Source organism: Saimiri boliviensis, chromosome 10 (genome assembly GCF_048565385.1).
Source record: "Saimiri boliviensis isolate mSaiBol1 chromosome 10, mSaiBol1.pri, whole genome shotgun sequence".
Classification (NCBI taxonomy): Eukaryota; Metazoa; Chordata; class Mammalia; order Primates; family Cebidae; genus Saimiri; species Saimiri boliviensis.
In genome coordinates, this window is record NC_133458.1 from 6,775,376 (window position 1) to 6,792,150 (window position 16,775).

The following is a 16,775-nucleotide window of genomic DNA, read 5'->3' on the forward strand; positions in this document are numbered from 1 at the left end:
GCCCTGTTACTTTATTGACCTTATGGATCTAGCAAGAGTTGTTGATTTTTCAGTTTAGCTTTTTACATGTATCAACTATGTTTATAGTCCATTTCTTTTGTAATTGGTAAGCCAGTTTTATAACTAGTGGACTGGATTATAATTAATGGTTAATAATGAAGTTAATATCTGTCCCTTAGTATAAATATGTCTCAATATTGTTATTAAAATAATAATAAAACTATTGAATTTAATATCAAGATTACCATTTGTGACTACCTTCAAGGGATTTTCACTAATGATAATCTGTCATACTGCCTTGAGTTATGTGTCAGAATCTTAGATTATTTTCTGGTCTAGTTATTTGTTAATTTTTAGCGCCTGCTTGTGTAATGGCTGTTGGTTCTTATTTAGTGGTGGCTTTCAGCTATTAGTGTTTGACATAGACAGATAAGATAGGGATCTTTTGCTTTGTCAGTACACTTGATGAAACAGGTGGAATTGGAGTTCCAAAGCCATACATGTGTTACTTCAACTCCTTTTGGTTATTTGCATATGGTTTAAATATATGTTTGTATAAACTCACGTGTCTTTATTTACAAGAATAGATATTTTAGTGATATTATTTTAAAAAATGGACACCCCAAATTATTGTTTGTAATAGTAATTGATAACAGGTTATGGTGATATTTGGCACAAAGAAAAAGCCTGGATTCTTGTGACATTAATTGGCCTAATCATTTAATTTTACCTGTCCTTTCTTGTCTTTTTTTTTTTTTTTGATATGAAAGTTTGTTATTGACTCTTCTTTTTTTGAATTTTCAGGTTTTTCTTTGGATAATATTTTTCACTAACTTCAGTGAATTATTTAAAATTAGATACTGTTGTGGTAGAGATTGGTCTGTCAAATAGCTCTGGCACTCTCCCTTCTGGAGATGTGGTGTAATTACACAACGCCAAGCCGTCTTGCAGGGCCAGTATGAGTTGTATCCAGTGAATTGTGGATGGAAATCATATTGGTCACTTCTGGATTGGAGCAAAACCCTCCTGAGCTTTTTTTCTTTTGAAGCAGTGACTGCTTCGACAGTTTGGATGAAGAGATGGTGGAGCAAAGGCAGCTGTATGTCTTGGATTAACCACAACATAATTTTCAAACCAAAGTTTAAAATGAAAATTTTAGCTCCTTATTGCCATGTAACAAATCATTTTAAAACCAGTGGCTTAAAACAGCAGACATATCTCATGATCTTGTGGGTCAGGAATTTAGGTCAGACTTGGCTGGACAGTTCTTCTGCTCTGCTGGCATCAGAGTTGCTTGTTGCTATTCAGGTGACATATGGGCTGGTCTAGAGGATCCAAGACAGTTTCATTGGTTGATTTTTTTTTTTAAGGCCTAAATAAAGTTAAATTTCAGAAAAAGATCAATATTGGCAGAAATAACTGTTATAAGATGTAATTTGTTGGTTTTCTTTTAGTTTCTTTTATTAATTGCAAAAAACTCCATTAAAAACATTTAAAAGTTATGTAGAAAAACTAAAGGAAATATTGATAATAACTAAATAAAACGTCAGTTGACATCTAGCATTTAATAGTTTTATTTTTCATTTATTAGCAGCATATCTTGTTTAAACAATTACTATTTAAATTAATGCCCATATGTTTTTTGGCTTTTGATAGGTATTGGACTCTTAAACTTTTTGAATTTGCATTAAAAAATCACATTACATATTATAACAGTAATATATATTTTAAGAAATTTACGGAACTGTAGACAAGTATAAAGAGCATTAAGTGTAAAGTATAAAGAGTCTAAGTATAAAAGTGTTAACTCCCAGAGAAAATTAGTGCTTTTTTTGTATGTTTACTTTTAGTTGCTTACATTGTTCTGTGAAAGCAGCAACTAATTCATTTTATTAATCACTGTCAATATTTTAAGTAGCTTAGTGAATAAAGATAGGGTGAATAAATAATTTTCTTTCTCTTTTTCTTTTTTTTTCTTAGTGGTGGGATTTCACCATGTTGGTCAGGCTGGTCTCGAACTCCTGACCTCAGGTGATCCGCCCACCTCGGCCTCCCAAAGTGTTGGGATTACAGGCGTGAGCCAGCTCGCCCAACAATAATTTGCTTTTTCTAATATATTGCTAATGCTTTAGCTTTGCAACACAATTTGGACGGCATTGGATATACTAGATTCAATTAGATACATCCAGAAAACATGACTGTCAGGACTTCTTTAGACTACTGCCATTCAAAAGAAGGAAAGGACACGGTTACGCAATTTCTTATATAGGTTTTCTTCTGCAGTTTTAGTAGGAAGCAAGCATGTTGCCATTCTCTGAAGGTAAGGGAAGTCAGTTATTGTATTTAATACCTGATTAGGCTGGGCATGGTGGCTCATGACTAATTCTAGCACTTTGGGAGGCTAAGGTGGGAGGAAAACTTGAGGCCAGGAGTTTGAGGCCAGCCTGGGCAACACAGTGAGTCCCTGTCTCTACCAAAACAAAACAAACAAACAAAAAAAATTAGCCAGGCATGACTGCATGTGCCTTGTAGTCCTGGCTAGTGGGGAGGCTGAGGTGAGAGGATACCTTGAGCCCAGGAGTCTGATGTTATGATGAGCTATCATTGTGCCATTGTACTCTATCCTGGGTGACAGGGCATGACCCCCAGCTCTTTAAAAAAAAAGGTAGGTTGATGCATAGAGGGAGACAGGCATATTTTTTGGATAGCTAGTCAATAATGAATGTCAGTGTTTACTTGCATAGTGAATATGAGTTCATTTTAAATATATTATTTTTCTGTGTGCTTTTAAAAATCTTCATTTATATATATAAGATTTACCTGCTTGCTTTATATTATGTAATTAACATTAATTAAACAATTATCTAATTTCATTAAGATTTTGTGATAGCTCTGTTTCATAAAAACAGATACACTGCCTGTTTTCATAGAGCACGTAGTCAAATTGGGGGTGTAGTTTCCTGTGAATGGCACATACAGAACGGGTGTTCTTAAACTTTTTGGTGCCATCATCCCGTTTGGTAGCGTGATGTAGTGCATGGACTCTTTTTCAAATAATGTTTTTAAATGAATAAAATAAAAAGAAATCAAAATAGGATTACAAAGATAAAACAATTGTATTGAAATAAAAATAAGCCAAATTTGTAATTTTGTAACATTTTTCTAATCCACACTTGAATTATAAAATCTAGCAGTGAGTTTAATAACTATTACAATATTAAAATAGTTATAAGGGTGAATGATATTTTGAGATCTGTAACAACTGCATGTGATTAGAAAATATCTGTGATTTCTGTTGGTGACAAAAGCTTAGATATCCACTAATACACTATGCTTGTTGCTTACTTTCTTAATATTTTCTTAGAATTCTAAATTTTGGAGGTGAGTAAAAATTAGAGGTTAGTAAAAATAAAGAAGTAAATTCTTCTAAAATCCTAGAACCTTGAATAAGTAACCTTTAAAAATCCATTGAAAAAATTGGGTGCTTTGAAAGAATATAGTAATGTATTGATAAGGAAGTTCATAATTGACCTCTAAAATATTTTTGACATCTTATAGTCTATTATGCTATTAATGTTAATAGAGTTTGTTCAGTATATTTGTAGACTATGTATAGTCCTTTCAAGGAAGCATTTAACTTTTGAGGGAAATACTTTCATAATTGTTCAAAATCAAAATGCTTTATTTCTGTGAACTTGACTGTGAAATAAGTGTCCTCTCCACTAATTTTATTCAACAGTGCCTAAAAAGGATAACTCTGTATTTTTAGTTATCATCTCATAGTCTTTGTATTCAGTAAATCATCCTGCAGTAACATGGTTCTAGTAAGACTATTAATAATTAACAGTCTTTTATAATAATTACAATACTAAAGATAATATTGATGTAATATAAAGTTAATGTAAATAATATAAATAATAAAAAATTAAAAATTAATATTAAAGAGAATTTCTCTTTAATATTAATTTATTTATAAAACTTGCGGCATGCTACAATTTGATGCCATGCCAGCCAGTGGAAGTAGTGAAAAGAGTATGTCAGACTTCAGGGTTATACAATCTGACTTTGGATCACAGTTTTGTTTCCTATTGGCTTTGTGATCTTGAGCTTGTAGTTAACTTTCAGACTTTAGTTTCCTTATCTTTTAAATGAACAAAATATGCCAGATGTTATTCTTTTTTAAAAGAGAAGACTTGAGAAGACTTGAGAGAGAACTATTAGGCACACTTGATTTATCCTTTTAGTTTTAGCTGGGCTTCTAATACCTTTCTGAAACCTTCTGAGCTGTATTCCCCACGTCTTCCTCTTAACTCCCATCATACCATATGCTTACCAGCATCATGACTATTACTGTGTCCTATTTTTATTTTCAGTCTTTCATCTAGATGCATTAAAGGTAGGGATCTTGACTCTATCTTTGTAATGACTGCCATTTGAATACGAATTATAGTATGCAGTTGTTACTCAAAATTTTGTGTGGTAAATAATCATTCTAAAATAATGATATGTTAACTCTGGAGCACAGAGCCAGGAGGGGCTAAATAAACAGTCTCTTTATTCCCATTACTTCTCATAATGCAATTTAATAATTCATGATCTGGCATCAAGAGTTAGAAGTCATCTAGTAGGTGAGGTGGACAAGTAAATACATAGAATATAGTGTGTTAATGTAGATAGAGATCATCAGACTAACAGCTACATCGCTACACTTAAGACGTTAAGTGCTTTTCATGCATTCTTTTCTTCTTTTTTTTTATCATAAAGACAGTTTTTATACTAGGTGGTATTGTCTGTCTTTTAAATGACGAGCAAAATAAAATTGAGATGAAGTTAAATAACTTGCCAAAGGTCACATGGCTAGCATATTGCAGAGCTAGAATACAAACTCAGAACCATTGGATTCCAAGCCTTTGATTTTAACTAATATAGCAGACAGCTTTTACTATTAAACTTTCTCATGTCTTAGAACTAATTTATTTAGGAAAAATTAGAGTCATTGGAGGTAGAAAAGTAAAGGTTTAGAAGGGAGTATGTTATGAAATTATTTAAAGGAAGGAGTTACCTCTAATTTATCTTTGTGTCCCCAGAGATATGCCTGGCACATAGATGATGCTATTTAATGAAGTGCACAAACTCTTCAAGTTCTCTTAGGAATTTCCTTACATGTCATTACGTTCTCTTTTTTATTGTTGTTGTTGAGACAGGGTCTTACTTTGTCGCGGAGGCTGGAGTGCAGTGGCATGATCTCACTGCAGCCTCTACCTCCCAGGCTCAAGTGATCCTTCCACTTAACCTCCCAAATAGCTGGGTCTCCTGGTGTGTGCCACCAAGGCTGGCTGAATTCTTTTGGTTTGCCATGTTGCCCAGGCTGGTTTTGAACTTCTGGGCTCAAGTGATCCGCCTGCCTCCCAAAGGCTGGGATTACAGGCTTGTGCCCTACGCCAGGCCAATGATAAGGTTCTTTAGTATAGTTAGCACTGTACATGTGCCACCTAGTGGTTAGACGTTAGTCATAGATAGTGGCTGCAGATGAAATCACCTCACCTGTCCTTATCCCAGGGTTGCAGTGGTCCCCACCTTTCTGACTTGGATGTATTTTTGAATCAAGTGCCATTGCCTGTATTTTAGGTCAGGTTCAAAGTAAGGGGAAAGATATATTGGGGGTTTTATATTCAGGAAAAATACCACACTGAATTTTTAAAAATGCAATGTAATATTTTAAATGTCTGCTCCAGTATCCAGTTTGACTTGGAGGCAGTTTGAGCTAATTGAGCCTCATGAAAAGCAAAAACTCTGCAAAGTGGTGAAGAAGCCAAACCTGGATTATTTTATTGGCTGAATGGCCAGCTTCTTTCTTTAGGAAAAGCATAGGATAGTATTCAAGAGTGCATTTTAAATAATAAACTAGAGATAGTTAAGTATTGGCATCAGGAGTATTTCCTCAGATATCACTGGGTTATATAGTAATTTCATCAGGAACATCTCTGGATGACCTCTCTGGTTGGCTCCCTGGTCGACATCATTTTTATCCAGAGCAGTCCGTTTCACATTCTGCTGCCAAACTTTGTCAGTTGTTTGAAGACTAGGATTAGGAGAAGAGAGAGACATAAACACTAAATTGTCCTGCCTTGACTTTGACAGATAGTAAGATCTACATATTTTACCAAATGAAGAGTGACAGTTAAAGACAGGTTCTATCACATATTTAGGGATACCTTTTTTATTGTTTGTTTCTATTTTGTGACAGGAGTTACAGCTACCTACGAAGCAGTCATAGATTCCTGCTTATCTGTTAAAGAATACAAGACCAAAACAACAAAATCTAAACCAAAAATAAAACCAGAACTCATCACTCCCTACTGTTTCTTTAGCAAATCCAGTTAGAATCATGCGCAGAGACAGTAATAATAGTAGCTAGAGGAGAAAAGAGAACAGGATGAACTCTGAAAGCCTGTCTTCTTTATAGGATAAGATCTGGTCCTGATCCTGTTTCTTAAAAAAAAAAAAAAAAATCTATAGTCTGAATCTGTTTTTGTTTTTTTTTTTTCTCTTTGAAATGCAGGAAACATAACTTCAAAAGATCATATACCTACAAACCTACTGACCAACCAGTAACGTTAACATTTATCTTTTCCATTTCCTCCTGGCTCTAATTAGAGGGAGAGAGACACTGTCCTACTTGTTTTTTCTTATTTTTGTTGTAAGCAATAAAACTCCCCTAAAAATAATAAAAGTGCTATGTCTTTTCTTTTGTAGGGGCAAAAATAAGGAAAAAGCCGAGACTGTTATATACTCTGCAGGGAGAAGGAAATTTTTGACTAGAGGTCATGTATGGTAGATAGCAGCATAGTAAAAGGAACCAGACAGGTCATGCTCTATTGGAGGCAGCATAGTTTGGGAGTGGGGATAAATTAATGTGGCTCCAGGAAGAAAAGTGTTTCCAGGGTAATGATTTGTGACCCTGGTCCATTTGACTCACTGTCTGTAAGTTTCTGGGACGCTATTCTTACGCCTCCTTTTTAGGTTTGTCACTTATTTTTTCTCTTTACCGTTCTTGTTACCCAGTAGGAAGAATGGTATAAAATGGATATATTACAAAATGTTTTCTGGGTCTCTCTGAGTAGAAATGAAATGCTTTCATAAAGATATTTTTTATATATGATAATTTTATAGTACTTTGAATATAATAGGCAGGCAGAGAGCGTCTCTCTAGCAGAATTGTATTCCTTTCTATCTTCGGCTGTAGAAGTATTAGAGAAAGACAACACAGGATACCCTTTGGCTCATTCCAGATGCTTTCCCTAGAGCTGCAGGCTTTGTAGGCACAGTCTGCATTCTAAATTATTGTAGGTCATAGCTGTATCAAATATTTTAATACAGCATAAAAAGGGTTGATTTTCAAACTCCATTATCAGTGTCTCATGGCCTGATCACCAACATCACTTTTAAGTTTTTGTTATGGCAGTTCTTCATTCTTAATACCAGTTTTCTGGGTTAATTAGGGCATGAGTTAAACTGCTGTAACAGAGATCCCAAAATATAGCAGTGACTTAAATAAAACAAATCGATCTTTCTCTCATGTAATATTTCTGTGGGTGGAGAAGTGTAGGCTAATGAGTTGTCTTTTGCTCCATATTATCGTTTGTTGACCCAGGTTTCTTCTGTCTTGTCTCTCTGCCATCCCCTGGATCATTCCACCTCATTGGCAGCATTGCAGCTGGGTAGCTGTCATGTCCATTCTAGTCTGTAGGAAGGGGACTATAATTTAGTTAAGAGTGGGTCACTTCTGGTTGGGCACAGTGGCTCACGCCTGTAATCCTAACACTTTGGAAGGTCTCAGGCAGGTGGATCACAAGGTCAGGAGTTTGAGACCACCCTGACCAAGATGGTGAAATTCCTCTCTCTACTAAAAGCTACAAAAAAAATTAGCCGGGCGTGGTGGAAGGCATCTGTAATTCCAGCTGCTCAGGAGGCTGAGGCAGGAGAATCGCTTGAACCCGGGAGGCTGAGGTTGCAGTGAGCCAAGATCGCGCCATTGCACTCCAGCCTGGGCAACAGAACAAGACACTGGCTTCAAAAAAAAAGTAGGTCACTTCCTTTTAGATGATGAAGTTACACAGTTGCTTCTGGTCATATTCTCTTGGTAAGAACTTGCCATGGTTTGCTGCAAAGAGGATTGGGGAATAAAGTCTCTAGCTGGACAGTATGTGCCCTACTAAAACTTGAAAAGTGTAGAGGATGAAGAGTATGGATTTTGTCCTTTGTCTGTTTTCTTTCTTTTGAGACAGAGTCTTGCTCTGTCACCCAGGCTGGAGTGCAGTGGCGTGATCTTGGCTCACTGCAACCTCTGCCTCCCGGGTTCAAGTGATTTTCCTGCCTCAGCCTCCTGAGTATCTGGGATTACAGGACCCTACCACCATACCCAGCTAAGTTTTGTATTTTTAGTAGAGATGGTGTTTCACCATGTTGGCCAGGCTGGTCTAGAACTCCTAATCTCAGGTGATCTGCCTGCCTTGGCCTCCCAAAGTGCTGCAATTACAGGTGAGACACACCACGCCTGGCCCCTTTATCTGTTTTCTACAGGTTTATGTGCCTTGTTCACCTTTGGAGTTCTTCACCTATTCTTGATGTGAATACCCTTTTTTTGGTGGGGAGGGGGAGCGAGAGGGGAGGAATTCAGATTGTATTCATTTTCTCTCATCTGTGACATTCATTTTGTTCATGAGGTCATTTGTCCCATAGAAATGTAAATTTTCATTTTATGATTCCTTGTGAATACAAACTTAACATATATGTAGATTTGATTCTAGATACCTTATTAATTTTATCTCTAGGGATAGACAGGACATCTTTTGATAGACCCCATAAGCCCTTAATTTAAGGTCAGCTTTTCTATTTCAAGTTTTTAAAAAAGAAAAGAAACATGTTATTTTAAGTATGAAAACCAAAACCATCTGTTTGAAGCCTCATATTATCATTAATTTTATGATTTGATAGGTTCTACAACTATTTGTAGTTTTTTTCTAACTACGCAGGAATAGTTATTCAAATTGTTCATTTTTCAAAATGCTTTTCTAAAATTTATTTTGAATCTAGAAGATAGTTTTTTTTTTTTTTTTTTTACAAAAAGGGAAGTCAGATTGAAGTGCTAATCTGAGTGATAAGAGATAAAGTTTTCTGTGAAATTTAGTGTTGAAGCTGCTAAATATGTCTAGTGGATAGTTAAAATATGGTGTGGAATGCAGGGGAGAAGTTAGTGCTAGAGATGTTGACTTACAAATCATTTAAGTCCAGAGGAGGTGGTTGAAATGTGGATAACTAATACGTTCTTCAAAGAGGAGCTTATAGGCTGGGTGCAGTGGCTCATGTCTACATTTCCGGCACTTTGGGAGGCCAAGGTAGGAGGATGACTTTAGGGCAGGAGTTTGAGACCAGCCTGGGCAACATAGTGAGACCCCATCTGTACAACAAATGAAAAAGAGTGTGGTGGCATGTGCCTGTAGTCCCAGCTGCTTGTGAGGCTGAGGCAGGAGGCTGGCTTAAACCCAAGAATCTGAATGGTCATACCACTGCACTCCAGCATGGGTGACAGAATGAGTCCTTTTTTCAGAAACAAAAACAACTAGCCAACCCCAGGAGCGTATAAATGATGTATAGAGGGTTGTACCTATATTTAGAGGTCTAAAGGAAATCAGCTGAAGAGACAGATATTAGACCATTATATCTCCCTGCTTATAAAAGATAGAAGAACATTTCACTAAGGAAGTAGTCTTGGTGTGAAATGAAGTTTTAGGATGTTTGAAGAAAGTTTGTGAGTAGTGCCGGGATTGTTAGTTCCTTTGCCATTGGTAGTGTTGACAAGAATAATTGTTATGGTAGGAGTCTGGTTACAGTTAGAAAGGGATAGTTGAAGGGGAAGGTAATAGAGTTCAGTCACTTTAATGTGCCATCTCATGAATTTGGTTGTAAGAGGGAAGACAGAGAAGAGGAACTTGAAAGGACTTTTTTTGTTTGTGGTTAGTGATGCAGAAAGGTCTAAATAAATTTCAAGTTAGAAAAGAAGGAGCCAGCCAAGAGCATGGAACTGCCTCATGATCACTGGTAGTGAGGTGTAATGTCCCTGCATTCTAGTAATAGAGCATGACCTTCAGAGTGGACATATAATTTTCATTAAATGAGAAGAATGATGTTAGGGGTAGTGGTGTGTGGAAATCCTCCCAGCTGTTAGATTGCCTCCTGAGAAAGTACATAAAAGGTATTTGGAGTTGGGATCAAGGAGGATGGATAAAGGCAATAGAGTAAAGATTTGTCCTTTTCAAATATTTAGCTTTTAGAAAGGCTAATAATTAGGATACATAATGAGTATTATAAATTAATAATTTTATAAAGTGTGAAACAATTTTTAATGAGTCACTTTGAAATACATTTGTTCTGTAGACCAGTTGCTATAATCCTAAAATAAAGATTCTTTTTTGACTGGATGCAGTGGCTCATGCCTTTATTCCCAGCACTTTGGGGAGGCTGAGGTGGGTAGATCAACTGAGGCCATGGTGAAACCCAGTCTCTACTAAAAATACAAAAATTATCTGAGCATGTTGGCAGGTTCCTGTAATCCTAGCTGCTCAGGAGGCTGAGGCAGGAGAATTGCTTGAACCTGGGAGGTGGAGGTTGCAGTGAGTTGAGATCATGCCATTGCACTCCAGCCTGGGTGATAGAGCGAGACTCCATCAAAAAGAGAGAAAAAAAATCTTTGTTGTTGTTGTTGTTGAGGTAGTATCTGGATGTGTCACCCAGGCTGGAGTGCAGTGGTACGATCACAGCTCACTGTAGTCTCAACTGCAGGGAACTGATTGATTCTCCCACCTCAGCCTCCTGAATACCGTTGACTACACGTGTGCCACATTGCTTGGCTAGTGTTTTTGTAGAGATGGGGTGTCACCATGTTGCCCACGCTGTCTTGAACTACTGCTAATATACCTGCCTCAGCCTCCCAAGATGCTGGGATTACATGTGTGAGCCACCACACCTGGCCAAAAACAAGATTTTTTTTTTAAAAAAAAAAAGACAGGGTCTGGCTTTGTTACCCTGGCCTGAGTGCAGCGGCAGATCCCAGCTCACTGCAGCCTCCACCTCCCAGGTTCAAGGCATATCCTTCCTTCTCAGCCTCCCTAGTAGCTGAGACTATAGGCACTCACCACCATACCTGGCTAATTTTTATATTTTTTTGTTGAGACAGGATTTCACCATGTTACCCAGGCTGGTCTCAAACTCCTGAGCTCAAGGGATTTGCCTGCCTTGGCCTCTCAAAATGCTGGGTTTACAGGCATGAGCCACCATGCCTGGCTAAGATTCTTAACAGTTATTACTAGGATGAAACTTCTCAGAGTCAGCTATAATTTGGGCACAAGGAAAAGTATACCATGCTTCACATTATTTTGATAATAATTTTGCAGTAGAGAATAAAGATGCACAATAGCACTAATTATGTGCATAAACTTATATTAGTCAAGTATTGTCATTTCTTGTTTTTATTTACATTATGACTTTTGTTTTATGGATGAATTCACCAGTGATTAATATAAATACAAAAATGACTCTTTGTATTCTCTTGTTTACTGTTAAGCAGAAATCAAAGAACAATCTGCGGAAGAGGATGCTGAAGCAGAAGTGGATAACAGCAAACAGCTAATTCCAGCTCTTCAGCGATCTGTGTCTGAGGAATCGGCAAACTCCCTGGTCTCTGTTGGTGTAGAAGCCAAAATCAGGTTAGAGAATGAATGCAGCTGGATTGGATATTAGTGAGAGGAAAAAAGCAATGAATTGACTGTAGAGAAAATTCATGGAGTATGAGTTTAGGATGAAAATCTGGGTGGAATTTAATGATTTTAGTAGCTAAATTTGAAGCTGATACCTCTGTGTGTAATTGGGATGAGTACTTCTGTTTAGGCAATTGTAGAACAGGGCAGTACACTAGGGCTTTAGTTGTCTCAGGCCAGTACAGAATATTACCAATGTGCTGTTCCTGGCAGAAGACATAAATGTGAGCATTTACCATGAGGAATAATTTTTGATACTTACCTATAAACTTAAGTTTATACTTTTGTTCCTTACCTTCTCCCTATTCATTAATAAAAGAAACATAGGACATTATAACCTATCTTTTTTTTCTTTTTTTCCCTCCACCCCCCACTCCCTTTTTTTAAGTAGAAACTCTACTGTATTGCTCAGGCTCGTCTCAAACTTGGGCTCCAGTGATTCTCCCACCTTGGCCTCCCAAAGTGCTGGGATTACAGGCATGAGCCACTACACTGGGCCTGTAACCTATTATTGTATAATTCAGCTTCGAAATTTTAAGAGTTTTTAGACCTTATTTGAAAGACATGAATAAAATCATGAAATTATCTATCAGTTGAGTACTCTCTCCCCCTCCCTCCTTTCCTGCCTTCCCTCCCTCTCTTCCTTTTCTTCCTCCCTTCCTTCCTCTTTCTGCTCCATCCCTTTTCTCTCCTTTTCCTCCATCCCTCCTCCCTCCTTCCTCCCTTTGTTTCCCTCCACCTTTCCCTCTTCCCTTTTCTTCCCTTCCTTTATTTAATTTTTATTTTTTGAGGCAGTGTCTTACTCTGTTAAACCAGACTGAAGTGCAGTGGTGTGATCACAGCTCACTGCAGCCTCAACCTCTGAGGCTTAGGTGATCCTCCCACCTCAGCCTCCTAAGTAGCTGGTACTACAGATGTGTGCCACTGTACTTGGCTCATTTTTGAGTTTTTTTGTAGAAATTGGATCTCTTTATGTTATCCAGGATGGTCTGAAATTCCTGGGTTCAAGCAATCCTCCTGCCTCAGCCTCCCTAGTTTGTGGAATTACAAGCATGAACGTTGCACCTGGCTTCTCTCATCTTCTTGAAACATTTTCTTTCTTTTACTTTTGGGACATCACTCCTCATTTTGTGTTTTACAAGCTGCTGTGGAGACTCTACATATTATAATTTTGGAATCCTTAAGGATAAGTCCTCAGATATCTTGTCTACCTTTTTGTCTCTATTCACTCCCTGGGAAAGAAAACTCATTCATTCTGACAGCTGTAACCTCTGTTTGTATCTTTAAGAGTCACATCTGTTCACTTCCATTGTTTTCTGTACCTGAACTCGAGACTTTTATGTCCAGCTGTCTGCTTGACATCTCCATTTGAAAGTATACTAGGCACCTCACTCTTACCATGTCCAGTACCACACTTGATTCTGCCTCCACCTCTGCCCAGAATTTGCTTCTTCCCAAGATTTCCTCATTTCAATAAGTAATGCCATCATCCCACTCAGTTGTTTAGTCCAGAAACTTTGGAGTTAATCCTTGATTTCTGTCTTTTCTCATACCTTACAGCTCAACCTGATAACCGAAACAATGTGTTACTTGCCTACCATTTTGGTTGAAGTCACTGTTATCCTTTGGAAGTTGTAGTAGCCTTTTAACCAGTCTTTCTGCTTCTCTTTACCTTTCCTTAGTCCAATTTGTTTATAGTACAGTTGCAAAAATTATTGTAATAATGATAATCAGGTTTCCACTCTCTTTCATGACTGTTATATTTAAATACTTAAATTATATTCATAATTTTAAGTACTTACTATGTCTAAAAGGTGTGATCTGGTCCTGACTGCCTCTCTCATGTCGTTTGTCACTCATTGTGCTCTCACCACAATGATCTTACTCTCTTACATGTGCTGATGTGGTTTCTGTCTGAGAACTTTGGTGCTTGCTCTGCTGGTCTCCTGACTTCCTCCCCGAGAGGCCACCTTACTGATAATACTAGTCTCCTCTGAAGGGTCACATGTAGCTTAGTCTCAGTAAGCTCAGGAAAAAGAACATACAGTGTGAATCAAGGTAAAGAATATACTGGTGTTTGTTACACTGTAGTCCTCTCCTCCTCCTCCTCCAGTATTTTTTGGGAGGTTTGAACGTTTTCAAAATAAAGGAGTAGGATGGAAAAGAAAGGAAGCAGCAGCTCCCACAATATTTTACATAGTAACCTGCTTTATTTTTCTTTGGGGCACTTCTTATTTTCTAACAGTTCATTTTACTGTCATGTGAACTCTGAACACAGGCACTTTGTTTGCTGGTTTTGTTCACTGCACTGTCTCCTGTGCCAAATACTCCTTGACAGAGATTAGGTGCTGTGTATGTGTGTATGTATGTATTTTAATGAATAAGGAAGTCTAGTTGATTGAGAAGAATTTAAAGTTTTGCTTAAATTTTTGTAGTTTGATCGATACTACCATAAACTTCACCTTTTTTTTTTTTTTTGAGACGGAGTTTCACTCTTGTTACCCAGGCTGGAGTGCAATGGCGCGATCTCGGCTCACCGCAACCTCCGCCTCCTGGGTTCAGGCAATTCTCCTGCCTCAGCCTCCTGAGTAGCTGGGATTACAGGCACGCGCCACCATGCCCAGCTAATTTTTTGTATTTTTAGTAGAGACGGTGTTTCACCATGTTGACCAGAATGGTCTCGATCTCTTGACCTCGTGATCCACCCGCCTCGGCCTCCCAAAGTGCTGGGATTACAGGCGTGAGCCACCGCGCCCGGCCAACTTCACTTTTTACTATGTTTTCTATAGAAATTAGAAATGGTAATGCAAATGGTGGAATTGAGAGGTAGAATGCAGACTATTTGCTAGTTTAGAGCAAGCGTCTGAGAGCCATCTGGGAGTATTCCGTGCCTCTATCCTCTAGGCCTATTTCGGGAGCCCATTGTAGTTCTTAACCTCCTTGCTTGATTCTTTTGCAGGTCTTAAGGACAGAGTATGCCTGACTGACTTACCTTTTTGTCCCCTGTGAGTGGCACACTGTCACTGTTAGTCCTCATCTAATACATGTACAAAGAATGAAAGTTAAAAGCTACTCATGAATATATGATAATTTCATTTGTAATAATCATGGCCTATCAGTGGAAAAGAATAGGTCACTCAGTAATTGGCTATCCATTTAAAAAACATAGGTAGATTGATGCTCTATACCACATGGAAAACTAAATGAGGTAGATTAATAAGCAATGCCATTGTTATTTATTTATCCTGGTCTATACTACCACTACCACTGTTATTTTCATGTATACTGTGAGAAAGCCATCATACTGTAAATATACACCTGGTGTTTTTCCAAGTTCTGCAACTTTTTGACCTTTATTTATTCATCTTTATCAAGTTGTCCAACAGTTTCCTTAAAACAGGATGAACAGATTGAATTTAATGAATTTTAATGGTACAGTATTTAAAATGTTCTAAATGAATCTATAATCACCCTATTACAATTAATAGGATTTTAGCAATATTGCTAGCTACAAAATCAAAGTGCAGAAATCATACGTATTTATGTATATCAGGAACAGAGTTAGATGGTGGTTTTTTTGTTTGTTTGTTTTTGGTTTTGTTTTGAGACAGAGTCTCTCTTTGTCACCAGGCTGAAGTGTAATGGCATGATCTGGCTCCCTGCAACCCCTGACTCCCTGGTTCAAGTGATTCTTCTGCCTCAGCCTCCCAATTAGCTGGGATTACAGGCACACACCACCACGTCCAGCTAATTTTTGTATTTTTTTTTTTTTTTGTATTTTTTTTTTTTAAGAGACAGGGTTTCATCATGTTGGCCAAGATGGTCTTGATCTCCTGACCTCATGATCCACCCACCTCGGCCTCCCAAAGTGCTGGGATTACAGGCATGAGCCACCATGCCTGGCTGGTATTATAGAATATTATTTTCCAATAATATAAAATAATATCACGTGACTAGGATTATGTGCAAAATGTGGAACTTTTGTGGAGAAAATTACTAAACTTTTTGGAAATATATTAAGGAACAAAGACATAATAGAAATATATCCACATTTTAGGGGATTCAGTATTTTAAAGATATTCTTTCCCAATTTATCTATAGGTTCAAGAAAATTCTAATAAACATTTCTACAGTAAATTTCACAAGCTGATTTTATACATTTATATGAATATGCAAAATATAGGATAAGCCAAAGGGCCCATGAAGAAGAGGGAAGGATTGCTTTATTTGATACTGAGACTTTTCATAACATGGTAATAAATTAAGTCAGTGCTGTATTACCCACATAAATAGATAGACCAGTGGAACAGAATAGGGAACCCAGATACAGATACATGAGTAATGTGGACAGGTTATTTATAACAAAGGGGCATCACAAATTTAAGGATGTCTCCTTAAACAATTGTGCTGGAACAATTAGATATACTTAAAAAAAAAAAAGTAGACCTAATTTATTCACCTCAACTCCAGTTAATTTATAGACTTGCATGTGAGAAGCAAGTTAATAAAAGAAGTTAATGTAGAGGGATTTCTTTATTGCTTTGGGGGTAAGGAAAGACTTTTAAAAAACAAATGGAAAGCACTTTCTAATTGTAGAAAAGGCTTGATTGGCCAGGCACAGTGGCTCATGCCTGTAATCCTAGCACTTTAGGAGGATGAGGCAGGAGGATTGGTTGAGCCCGGGAGTTCGAGACCAGCCTGTCTTGAACATGACAAAACCCCATCTCTACAAAAAATACAAGAGAAACTGCATCTCAAAACAAAAACAAAAACAAAAAAACCTCATGCCTATAATCCTGGCACTTTGGGGAGGCCAAGGCAGACAGATCACCTGAGGTCAGGAGTTTGAGACTAGTCTGACCAATATGGAGAAACCCCATCTCTACTAAAAATACAAAATTAGCTGGACGTGGTGGCGCATGTCTGTAATCCCAGCTACTCGGGAGGCTGAGGCAGGAG

The 16,775-nt window shown here is 37.5% G+C and overlaps 1 protein-coding gene across 20 annotated transcripts in view; it reads left to right on the forward strand.

Annotated features, from left to right (window-relative positions):
• KMT2C (lysine methyltransferase 2C) overlaps positions 1–16,775 on the forward strand; it is a 310,436-nt gene that overhangs the window by 97,524 nt on the left and 196,137 nt on the right. For 18 of the 20 annotated variants that reach the window (XM_074378876.1, XM_074378875.1, XM_074378881.1 and 15 more), the window contains one exon: positions 11,624–11,765. In XM_074378876.1, the coding sequence (XP_074234977.1) occupies positions 11,624–11,765 (142 nt within the window). The remainder of the gene's footprint in view (positions 1–11,623; positions 11,766–16,775) is intronic. The other 2 variants (XM_074378877.1, XM_039472608.2) reach the window with 1 other exon arrangement.